The sequence below is a fragment of the Vipera berus genome, assembly GCF_964194415.1.
Source record: "Vipera berus genome assembly, chromosome: 2".
Taxonomy (NCBI): Eukaryota; Metazoa; Chordata; class Lepidosauria; order Squamata; family Viperidae; genus Vipera; species Vipera berus.
Window position 1 is genome coordinate 240,442,854 of NC_138203.1, and position 12,669 is coordinate 240,455,522.

A 12,669-nucleotide genomic window follows, 5' to 3' on the forward strand; every position below is an offset into this window, starting at 1 on the left:
ATTCGCAATGCTAGTAGGAGCCTTCTGAACGTGCACATAGACTCACAGCCCCTACAAACCATCTGGGTGATTAAAAGGTTCCAAAGGAATCACAAACAACAGAGACCTGAGGGTTGAGACAACACGAGAGCGAACTGAAGCTGTGAATATAATGACTGTAATTCATTAAAATCTCATCCTTTTTGTATCTATGTGCCATCCAATCCTATCTCTTTAGTAGCAACAGAGGCCTCATTAGTTTCATTTTAGATAGTGAAATTTTTACAGCTTGTTTGTGCTCATTGATTGTGTCCAACCTTTTCAACATTGGTACATAGTCAATAGGGTGAGAGTCTGGTAAATTCTGATCTCTGAAAAGGAGGCCAAATTTTAAGGTGTATTTAATGTGTTACTATTACCTGTTAGGACCACAGCTGTAAAACTGTTACTAATGGACAAAAAATAAAGCTGATTGTATTAATGATACAGGTAACAGTTTACCCATCCTGGCTTGACTTGAAAGTTTAAGAGCAGACCAGCACAGGATCCTAAAGTGAAATGTAGACTGGAAAGATAAATGAAAACTTCACAAAAATATTCTAAAAAATTAAAAGTTAAGTTTAATTCAAGATAAGGTGAATCTGCCTCAGCAGATTGCAGAGCCTGAATAGCTTTGGAAACTAAGCAAACTCAAACTCTGGTTAATGCCAGGTAACTCCCAAGACTATAGGCAAAACAGGAATTTTTAAAAAATGCAGAGGGAAGCAATTGCATACTGTTGCCATGAACACTACAGGAATGTGAATCACCAAAAATCCAACACAGCTGGATGTTATTTCTGTTCCAAGCAGCCCAAAACATCTGACTTTATGAAAAATGAAGTGAATGTAGACATTACCTATAAAATTTCTCACTTAAAATTCAATTTATAACAGTATAATCTATTGAATATCTTGACTGTGTGCACAGCCCTTCCCCACCCCACCCCCAATGATAGGGCCAAAGCAAGCAAAACACATTCATGGAGTTCCCACTTGCATGAGTGACATTATTAAAGAAAATAAGGGTAATCCAATCTGGATCAGAATCCCATACTTACTGTATTCTTACACTAATGTATTTCTTTAGAATTATCTGTGTTTATTAATCACGTTATATGGAGACTGATGATGCTATATTTCATTTGCTTTCCTTCATTCAAACAGAAGCATATCATGTGCATTAAATGTAGTACATTTCTATTAAACCCCATTATTTGCTTCTTTTTGGTCCACAGGAAAATTTGCAGAAATTGGTACATATAGAGCACAGTGTCAAGGGACAGAGCAACCTTCTACAACCAGGAAGAGTAAGTTCTCTTCTTGATTAACAGTATTATATAAAGATTTGAGGTTCAGTCCAGTAAATGTTGAGTTCAATAGGTCTAATATCCTTGATAATTTGTCAATATTCACTACAGTATGACACTGCAAACTTTAGGGTTTCATTAAGCCATTACTCTTTAATTTAAAAGGCAATTAATGAGTGCCTAGAGTTGTGTCACATGTTGAACTACTGAATATAAACAAGAAAAGATGTATTAGTGCCTCTATTTTCTTCCTCAGATATTTCTTAAAGAAGGGACATTAATGAAAGTGTCTGGGAAAAATAGGCATCCTCGACATTTATTCTTGGTAAGATTTTGTTTTTTATTCTCAATTAATATGCAGTCAGATGTACATGAATGGATCTTGCAAATAAGGCTGGCAATCAGCAACATATTTCCTAGGGAATAAATGACATTGGACACAGTAGGACTTGCTTCTAAATAAACAGAATTCCAATTTAATGTTGCCACAATATAAATGCTCGTTTGGATGTTATTCCCTAAAACTTTAATAAATATTTATGTAATAAGTTAATAGGCTGCATATCTCAGAGGTGGCTCAGTGGTTAAGATTTATTTATTTATTTATTTAATAATATTTATATACCGCCCTTCTCCCGGAGGACTCAGGGATGTGGGGTGAGCTCCTGTTCCTCGCCCCAGGTCCTCCCAACCTAGCAGTTCCTCACCCCAGGTCCTAGCAGTTTTTGAACCTAGCAGTTCAAAAGTAGATAAATAGGTACCACTTCAATGGGAAGGTAACAACACTCCATGACACCGTGTTGGCCACATGACGACAGAAATGTTTTCGTACAGTGCTGGCTCAATAGCTTGAAACAGAAATGAGCATTGCCCCCTATAGTTGGCAAAAACTAGTGAAATAAAATCTTCAGGAACTCCTCTACTTTCTATCTTTTACCTATCTCATATATATGACTGGATGGGTAACAATTAAAAGAGGTAAAACACAATAAAACTATTGAGATTTCTTTTAAAAAACAGCAAAAACAAAAATAATAGCCAAGAGCACTCATAAACACTCAAATTAACCATGAAATATGTTCTCCCATGCTATTGGATCCTCAATAGCTCAATAGCAAAGCCAATAGCAAAGCCATGTTTTTCATGTCTTGTGAAAGGCTAGCAGAGTCAATCTGGGAGGGGGGAAGGGAAATATATTCCAGAGAGATGATATTTCTGCATATATATGACCAGAGCAGATTTAAACTGTACTTCAGTTTTGCAGCCTAAAATTGCATTTATCTTGCAGACTCATGTCACATTGCTGACATATTCAGCTGGTAATTGATCAATTTACAATTTCATATGTGTTGTTATAAGTCATGTATTCCCTTTCCTATATCCAAGATTTTGATTTCCTTGTCCAAAATGGGGAAAATGTATTTGTATACATTTGTGACCAAAATTTCCATCATTAAGTAATACAGTTGTAAAGCAGGATGTTACGTGATTGCACTGCTTCACAAAAGTAGTTCCAGCAGTTTCCAATTAGTGTCATTAAGCAAGGATCACATGGGTCATGTGGCTTCATGTGACCATGACTTCCATTTTCCTGCTGGCTCCCCCATTAACTGTGCTTGTGGGAAGGTGGCAGCAAAGGATGGAAATCATGATCACATAACCATGGCACAGTGCAACGGTTGGAACTTCAAGGACTGTTCTTAAGTACAGTTAACAGTGTTGCAAGTTTGAACATTTACTGAACATGTGGTCATTAACTGAGGATTGCCTAAATCAGAGGTCCCCAACCTCCGGTCTGTGGACCAGTACCAGGCCTTGGCATGCCAGCAACCAGTCCACACAAACAAGCAAAGTCCCATTCGCAGGATGCAGGCAGCACCCAAAACCATGCACCCTCCGGTCCACAGAAAAACAGCTCTCCGTGGAACCGATCCCTGGTGCCCAAAAGGTTGGGGACCTCTGGCCTAAATTACATTTATATTCTTATTTGAAGCCCAGTTTTATTCTATCAAGATTGTTTTGAATGTTATGTTTTAGTTCTTAAGTAGCTTGTTAGCTACCTACTTAATTTTATGTTTTCTGAAAATTTGATAAGCATTCTCTTTATATCTTCATCCAATTCATTAAAAGATTAAAGAAGATTAAGAGCAAGTCCTATGGCTCCCCACTTGATACCTCCCTCAATTTGATGAGGAGAAATAGATGAGTATCTTTTTGAGCATGGTTTTCAAATTAGCTGCATATCTACTCAATAGATATGTCATTCAGCTCATACTTAATTGTCAGTTAGAATGTCAAGATATATTATGTCTACATTATTCCCATATTCTACTAAGTAAGTTATCCAATGGAAAATTGAGATAAAATTATTCTTAACAAATTCATGCTGAATTCTAAAAATCATTACATTGTTTTCAATGCATTTATAGTTGAGATACTTTAATATCTGCTCTAGAATCTTCCAAGGAATTCAACTAACTTTGAATTCATCTAAATTGTCAGTCCAAATTTACTTTTTTCTATATAGTTAGTTCCAGAGCATGTCAAATTTGAATCCCACTGTGGTGGGATTCAAATATGTGAACAACCGGTCCTCTGTGTGGATGCCTGGCCTTCCGGAAGTCCATTCTGGACATGGGCAACAAAAAATTAACTACCGGTTCTGCCGAAGTGGTGCGAACTGGCTGAACCGGCTGAATCCACTGGATAGGAGGTGTCAAAGCATTCCTTTTTTCAGTTAGCAAATGGCTTCAGATACCAACTGCTGTGGGATTAAATGGCAAATTTACCAGCAGCAGGGGTTGTTTTTTTTTTGTCGTCTTGGTTGCTCTCTTTCCCTTCCTGAAGCATTAAAACAGTAGCTAGAGATATAACGTAGTTTCAGTTTCAATTATGTTTTTGTAGTTTTTTGTCATTCAAATTGCAAAGACAAAGTCATTGCTATAAGCTGTGTGCATTAAAAGAATTCATTTCTGAATGAAACATGAATTTAGATTGTGCTGCAAGTTCTGTGACTCAAAATTAGACTGGCTGTTCACTGCAGGAGGGAAAATAATTATCTCTTGACAGTTGGAAATATTGCAAAAGTGAGTTCTTGCAGGATTTAATGGCACATGAATATACACCAGTGACATCCTTTCCTGTTTTTCATCTCTTCTGCCAAAAATGAATAATACAGTCAGGCATCTGTATTGCTATGAAGTAAAATTTGAAGTAACAATGAAAGCTAATGATTTGGATCATCAAAAATAAAACAGCCTGTGCAGTCTCATGCTTAGGACTGTGTTTATAAGTTTCAGGTAACAAAACTCCTGACAAACTTTGGAATATTATTCGGCATAGTTGGTTGACCCAGAAGATAAGTGTAAAAATTCCATGATAGAACTATTAATGTGACTATTGGTTCCTACTCTATCCAATAATTAAAATAATTTGCATAAAATATAAATGCCCATGGTGCACAGCTACAGAATAAATAGCAGTACATTTGGTATGGCACTAAAATCGGATGCATAAATTTGCTCCCTGGAAAGAACAGCTGTTGTTGAGTTTGTAGGAATCTTGATAAAAATCAGTGCATATGTTGGAAAGTTAGACCTTTATATATAGCATATATTACAGAATGTATTCTGGAAAGTTTTTAATAGGGATGTTTCTATAGAAATAAGCACATATTTCCTATAATAGTTTAAAAATAAACAAAAATAGTTTAAAAAGTGAAATCTTTAGCAATAGATTGCACTTGAGGACTACCTGTATTCAAATATGATAACAGCTAGAAAGAGTCTAATTTAATTTTTTAATGACATAGATCATAGGAATTTGTCCTGAGTAGCATTTAAATCAGACGTGTCATACTCACAACATCATGTGACATCGCGCAATGTATCAGTACGGTTTCGCCATTGTTGGCAATGGGGTGGGTGCGGCTTCCGGTTGACATTTCTGGCCCACGGCCCGGCAGTTTGACACCCCTGATTTAAATAATTGAAAAGGAGTATATTCCTCTTCTGGTCTCATGTATGATTAATCTGAAGTAAGCCCTATTGAACTTTGCAGACTTCAGTGCAAACCTCTAAAAACAAATATAATTGTCTATTATCCGTTTAGCAACTGTAGATTTTCTACACATTGCTTTTTAAAGAATTATTTATTGAGAAAGCTGAGGAAACAAAATAGAATCTATATTCAAATAGCCTGTTAATGTTGACCATATTTTTTAAAAAAAAAAAAACAGCAGGTAACTTTAGACAAAAACCCCCAGGATAATTACTAACCTATTTATTTAGATAGGATATCAGGTTAATATAAAAAAAGATGTTGGGGAGAGAGAGACTGGCTGAGCCAGGAGGAGGTATCAAGCAAGGAATTAGTGTAGAACAGGGATGTCAAACTGCCGGCCTGCAGGCCGGATGCATCATGACGAAACCACGCCCTCCCCATTGCTGGCAATGGGGAAAAAGTCACAATACGTCACATGACATCACGTGACGTTGCAGGTTTGACATGCCTGGTATAGAATCTTTACAGAGACACAAGAGAGCAATTCCCCTTGAATGCAGCTGAATCTTATCTAGCCTGTCCCAGTTATAGACTGCCCATCTGGGAAGATTTCTGTGAAATAGCTAACTGTACTCTTCTTGTGTAGATCTAGTGCTTCATGCACAACAGGTGTATGCCTGATATTCTATACATAGGGCACTGCTGGTCAGCAGTTACAGCACGGATCTAGATAAATACACAGTCTAACTAGGTATGAAGCAATTTAACTGGACTTTAAGCATTGTACAAAATAAGCTATTTCTTTTGAAGAAACTTCAATATTGACTTTCAGCATCATCAATTAAAAAGAGACACAAGGACTGAGCTGAGCTTTCCCAGTTGCAAAAAATCCACAAAAATAAAGCAACACAAACAGAATAAAACCAAATTACTAGCAAAGACATCTTGGTCAATTTGTTAGTAATGTACATAAATATGTGTAATGCTCTTGAAATAACATGGAAATTGTCCACAAAGAAAAACACAATCTCAGCCACACAAATGTTTTATGTAGATACTCAAAGCTGACATGAACATTTAGCAACATCATTCCTCTCCTGGCTAGCTCAACAGCATTAATTTGAATTTCCTGGTAGCTAGTCATGAATAGTGGTAGGACTTGAGACATTAGGTACATTTCCCTGAATGTGAAGACAAAACAGATGGGAAATCACTCTAACAGGCAATTAGCAAACACAACCATCATTAATGTTTAATAAAACCAAAGGATAATAATCATGGCTGCCATAGCAACAGTGCAATAGGTTAGCTCCCATAGTCATCACTACCTAAAATATCTTGTGTTTTGTAGAACTTTTTAATATATTTTTTTCTTTGAAAACAACAAGCAGAATATATAGTCAGGGCATAATGTTGTGCATGCTGTGGAAAGCCTGACAATCCTTCATGCAAACTAATTTTATGGGATGGCAGGGTGCCTTTCATTAGCTACCTCTTCTGTGACCTGAACTGACCTCATACTAGGTGGCTGCATTAATAGGCAAAGAAAGGGCCATAGCCTTCCCAGTAATTAAGTAAACAATGCATATTCAAAGAAAGCTGCAACCTAGTTTTTATTTCTGTTTTCTGCAGTGAAATCATCTTATTTTAAAGGCTAAATTAATAACTGCATAAATCAAGGCATGTTTGTGGCTTCGTAACAAAATTATCTTCTCTTGATATTCTTCCTGTGCTATTTCCTCCTAGAAAGCCACATTTAATCTTTTTTTTATAACAACCAAGGGAAATTCATTTTCATGATCTATTTTTTAATAGCTAAGAGTCAGGTTTTTCCTCCCTTGACCTTGCCAATTCCCAATTTACAAGAAACTAACCTAGATTTATCTTTGTAAAGGTGTTCAGTAGTGGAATTTATATAAGAGCATAGGGCAGGGTCAGATACTATGATTAATAAATTAATATTAGTAGGATGGGTAATTTACAAAGCAATAAATAAAGGTGACACAAACTTTCTTGAGAAACTGTTGGTTATTTTTTGATGTAGAAAAATCTGTATTTGCTGACCTAGAAAAAATAATCTTCTGGGACAGTAATAAATGAAGAATAGTAAGAAGGAGACAAGGGAGATAAATAATGTAAATACAGACAAAAATTTAGACTACTTTTAGTAATAGTACTTTTAGAGACAATGTTCATATATATACCTGTCAAGTATATGATGAAGCTCCATGTAGTTTTATGATAGGAAAAGCTCTCAGCCAGTCCAGCAGTCTATTAATAATTGCAATAGACTGTAATCTTTATCAAGCATCTGTTTCTTTTAACTGTTCCATCTCCATATTCTCCAAATCTGTAGCAGAAGTTCCTTCAATCTTCTAGAAAATACACAGTAGATGCATTTGCTATAACTTTTGCCTTTCAGCAGAACAGGATAGCATTGCAAACTAGACTTATAAAATAATTAATTGGCACGATATTTTGCAGACATTAATGGAAGGGCTCCCCATGTGCTTGAGGAATTCTGGGAGTTGAAATCAACACATCTTAAAGGCTCTGAGACTGAGAAGAATTGATCTATATGAAATAGCTGAGGGAATCACTGGGGATTTTGGAGCAAGAAGTTACCAATATTTAGTTGACATTCTGCTCTATTTCTCCACAATACTCAAATCAAAAGAGGCCGTGTTGCATCCTAACTGCATAACATCTTTGGATGCAGTGATGGGTAGAAGTGAGCCAGTAAATGGAGATGAATCCCAACATCTTCTGATTTTGTGGGAGGGAGTTTTCCCAAACTTGGAAATTGGGTAATTAATCTCTTCTGCATGGGTTGTACTTCAGAAAGAATAGGTATATAGGTTTGGGGGGTGTCATAATTGTAATTGGAGGCTAGGGATGCCTCTTATTAATTCTGTTCAATATGCACCCAATGCCTGTTCATGGATAAGGATAGCCAAGCTATAATTGTTTGTGCATTGGCAACCTCACATTTAGATCATCTACATAGAGCTACATTTGCACTTGGTCCAAATGTTGTATTTGGTGCTGATTACAGCAGCCAAATTGTTGGCCTGGCCACACACATGTTTACACATTTCTTAAAACAAATTCATCTATCTATCTATCTATCTATCTATCTATCTATCTATCTATCTATCATCTATCTATCTATCTATCTATCTATCTAATTTGTTAGTCACTGCATTCAATACAACTCTTTGCCTCAGTCCATTTTATTAAATAAACATGTATTGGTTTGAGCTTTGCCATTGTTGCCATCTCTGAAGAAACAGTCTGAGACTAGAATTTCACTGAAGCCAGGATCAGCGTGGACTTGTTCCAAGATTACATATAATTGATTTTATCGTTTCTTCATACAGATGAATGATGTCCTGCTATATACATATCCCCAGAAGGATGGCAAATATCGCCTTAAAAACACATTGGCTGTATCTGGCATGAAGGTAATACTCGCCCTTTTTAAAATGTACTATTATATTTTGTTCATCTAAGACTTGGTTGTTTTGAATAAAACTAAAATAAAATGGAACACATATACTCTCCAATTGGAATTCCTGTTTTCCTTTCTCCATAACTACTAGGATTTATTAATGCTATAGGAGTAAGAAATTCCAAAGTTCGTCACTGTGTAGAGAAGAAGAGTTCTGTTGAATTTGCAGAACCCAAAAATAATATTTAAATGAGAATGGTGCTTAGAACATTTTCAATCAATTTAATTTTCTAGAACATTATGATGATTCAACGTCTACTTTACTTTTTATCTCCATGTTCAGTTCAGTATGGCTCAATGTGCAGAGTGTTTTTCACCTCTTACTTAGTGGGTTGCCAGAATGCTATGGCCATAATTTCTTTTGGTTTCAGCAAAGCCTTAACTGAAGTGTTGGCTGGGTGTTGATAACAGATGCAGTCACACATCTTTGAAAAAGGGACTTGATGCTCATCAAAATGAAGTGTAATTTCAATTGAAGCCACATAAAAATCCATCCCGATAATTTTCAACAATGTTTGTGTCATGAAATTTGAATCCTGAAAACAGTTACTAATACTTCAGAAAATAGGAATGGAATTCAGAAATACTTTTATGCTATATAAAATTAAATTGAGATGAAGCAACAGAAGCAACAAGACTGAACAGAATAAAAATAAAAAATGTAGGCAAAAATATCAGATCCACCAGTATAGGAGGAGGGATTGCTAACTTGGCAAATATCCCATGAAATGGATCTCTAGATTATAATTAGTCACACAAGTTAAACATTATTCAATAATGAGATATGATTGTAAAAGGATGGTTTTAGTGTATATTAAACACTTGAAGGTGACAAAAAAACAATAATCAGTAGTAGTATACAAGTAGAAACATTAAATGAAAAATACAATATGAAAAATAAGTAGTGTCAGAAAATGTTGAAGATATGTATTATATTTAATCAGAAGGAAAGACTTAATGGGAACAGAGTCTCCAAAAAGCAAAATAATTGCCACAATAATGAAATGTTTTAATTCTGAATGATGTAATAGATCTGATGGATTAAACTTTCAAAAGGTGAGTTTCATTGAATATTGGGATAAACTTCTTAATAGCATAAGTATTTCAGCTATGGAATCATTTATCTAAACAATGATTGTTTTTTCTTAAGCTGACAGAACTCTTCAAATATTTATTTATTTATTTATTTATTTAGTTGCATTTGTATACCGCCCTTTCCCTGAGGACTCAGGGCGGTTTACAGGGAATTAAAAAATCCAACATACAAAAGTTAAAACCATATTAAAAAATATTAAATTGACCCTGTACACAATTAAAACCCCAATTAAGATGTTTCAAACAGAAGTTTGCTTATACTCTGGTCTATTTGGCCTGCCTGAATCGAGCTAGGGTTTAGACTAGATGCACAAGTTTTCTGAGTCTATGAAAAAAAGAAGTGAGATCAAGGTTCATAAAAGTTTATTCCAATAAATGAGACATGTGATTCAAGCATAAATATTCATTTGAGCAGGACAAACGAACAAGTTTCCTTTGAAGAATGTGCCTTCGTAGTCTCTTTTATGTGGTGAGTCAATTTTTCTTCCACATCTTTTTATGGTCATACAGTATATTCTTGGCCCACTTGTTTAGGTCAGTTCGGCGTCGGGAAGATGAACGAAAATGGCCAACGTCTGCTGGAGTTTTGCTGCTACTACAGTTTTTGTGTTAGCAATACATTCTTTAAAACAAAGCCTCAACACAGTCTCTTGGAGACATCCAAGATCAAAGCATTGGCACCAGCTCGATTTGATTCTTAACAGGCGCTCCAACCTTCCCAGTATTACAATCACACACAGCTACCAGGATGCTGATTGCGATACAGACCACTCCTTGGTGTGCAACAAAATAAAACTGAAAACAAAGAGATTGCATCACTCAAAGAAGGAAGGAAGACCACGAATTGACATCAGCAAGACCCACAATCAGGGCAAAGTGGAGGAATTTGCACAAGCACTCAGGCCCGGCTGAAGCAAACACATCTGAATGATGGGAATATTTCAAGAATGCTGTTTATAACACCGCCTTGTCAATATTTGGTAAAGAGATCAGAAAGACAGCAGATTGGTTTGAAGCCCATTTGGAGGAGCTGATGCCAGCCATTGAGGAAAAAAGGAGAGCTCTAATTGCATATAAAGCCTGTTCCAGTGAGCACAACCTACAGGTTCTGCGAGCAGCTCGTAGCAAAGTCAAACAGACCGCCAGGAGATGTGCTAACGACCATTGGCTGCAGCTTTGCTCTCAGATCCAGATAGCAGCTGACACAGGCAACATACATCAAGGGGATGTATGATGGCATCAAGCAGGCCTTAGGTCCAACACAGAAGAAATCTGCCCCTCTGAAGTCTGCTACAGGAGAGGTTATCCAGGGCCAAGCACAGCAGATGGCACGCTGGGTGCAGCATTACTCTGAGTTATATTCCAGAGAAAATGGGGTAACTGAAGAAGCATTAAATAATATTGAGTGCCTGCCTGTCTTGGAGGAGCTTGACAGTGAACCAACTTTAGAAGAACTAAACGCAGCCCTGGATTCCCTTGCCTCCAACAAGGCACCTAGGAAAGATAACATCCCTGCCAAAATTCTGAAGTGCTGCAAAGAGAAGATTCCCACCAAACTGCATGAAATCTTCTGTCTTTGTTGGAGGGAAGGTGGAGTACCACAGGACATGAAGGATGCAAATATTGTCACACTGTATAAGAACAAAGTCGACAGGGGTGACTGTAACAACTACCGTGGCATCTCTCTTCTCACTGTTGTAGGGAAGCTGCTTGCCCATGTCATACTGAAGAGGCTCCAGGTGCTTGCAGAGAGAGTCTATCCAGAATCACAGTGTGGATTCCAAGCCAACAGGTCCACTAGTGACATGGTATTTTCCCTTAGACAGTTGCAGGAGAAATGCAGGGAACAAAGATAGCCACTTTTCATAGCTTTCATAGATCTTATGAAGGCTTTTGACTTGGTTAGTAGGGACGGCCTTTATAAAATTCTCCCCAAGATTGGATGTCCACTTCAGCTCCTCAACATCATCAGGTCCTTTCACGAGGAAATGAAGGGTACTGTAGTTTTTATTTATTTATTATATATTTTATTTATTATATTTTTATACCGCCCTTCTCCCGAAGGACTCAGGGCGGTGTACAGGGCAATAAATACAAAACAGGATACAAAAGTTAAAAGCGATTAAATAAATGCCCAAGGTTAAAACAATAATTAAGACGTATTTAAAACCCCAACCCTAACCCATCAGACCAGGTCAGACTGCTCAAATAGATATGTTTTTAGATCGCGCCGGAAGGAGCGAAGGTCGGGGGCCGTCCGAAGCTCAACCGGCAAGTGGTTCCATAGGTCTGGCGCACCCACAGAGAACACTCTCCCCCTGGGGGCCACCAATCGACATTCTTTGATCGGAGGCACCCTGAGGAGGCCCTCTCTGTGGGAGCGCACTGGACAGAGGGAAGTTGACGCCGGCCGCAGGTGTTGCCGTAGGTAATCTGGACCCATGCCATGTAGGGCTTTGTAAGTCATTACTAACACCTTGAATCTCACCCGGAGGACAACCGGCAGCCAATGCAGCTCACGGAGCAAAGGTGTAGCATGGGAGTATTGGGAAACCCCCAGCACAACTCGCGCGGCTGCATTCTGCACCAGTTGGAGCCTCTGAGTGGACTTCAAGGGCAACCCCATGTAGAGAGCATTACAGTAGTCTAGATGAGAAGTCACGAATCTGATGGCTTAACATCAGATTCCTTTGACATTCGAAGTGGAATGAAGCAGGGCTGTGTCCTCGTGCCA

At 37.5% G+C, this 12,669-nt stretch overlaps 1 protein-coding gene across 1 annotated transcript in view; it reads left to right on the forward strand.

Annotated features, from left to right (window-relative positions):
• FGD5 (FYVE, RhoGEF and PH domain containing 5) overlaps positions 1-12,669 on the forward strand; it is a 177,424-nt gene that overhangs the window by 140,805 nt on the left and 23,950 nt on the right. The window contains exons 11-13 of the mRNA XM_081318088.1: positions 1,256-1,327; positions 1,584-1,652; positions 8,710-8,793. Of these exons, the coding sequence (XP_081174214.1) occupies positions 1,256-1,327; positions 1,584-1,652; positions 8,710-8,793 (225 nt within the window). The remainder of the gene's footprint in view (positions 1-1,255; positions 1,328-1,583; positions 1,653-8,709; positions 8,794-12,669) is intronic.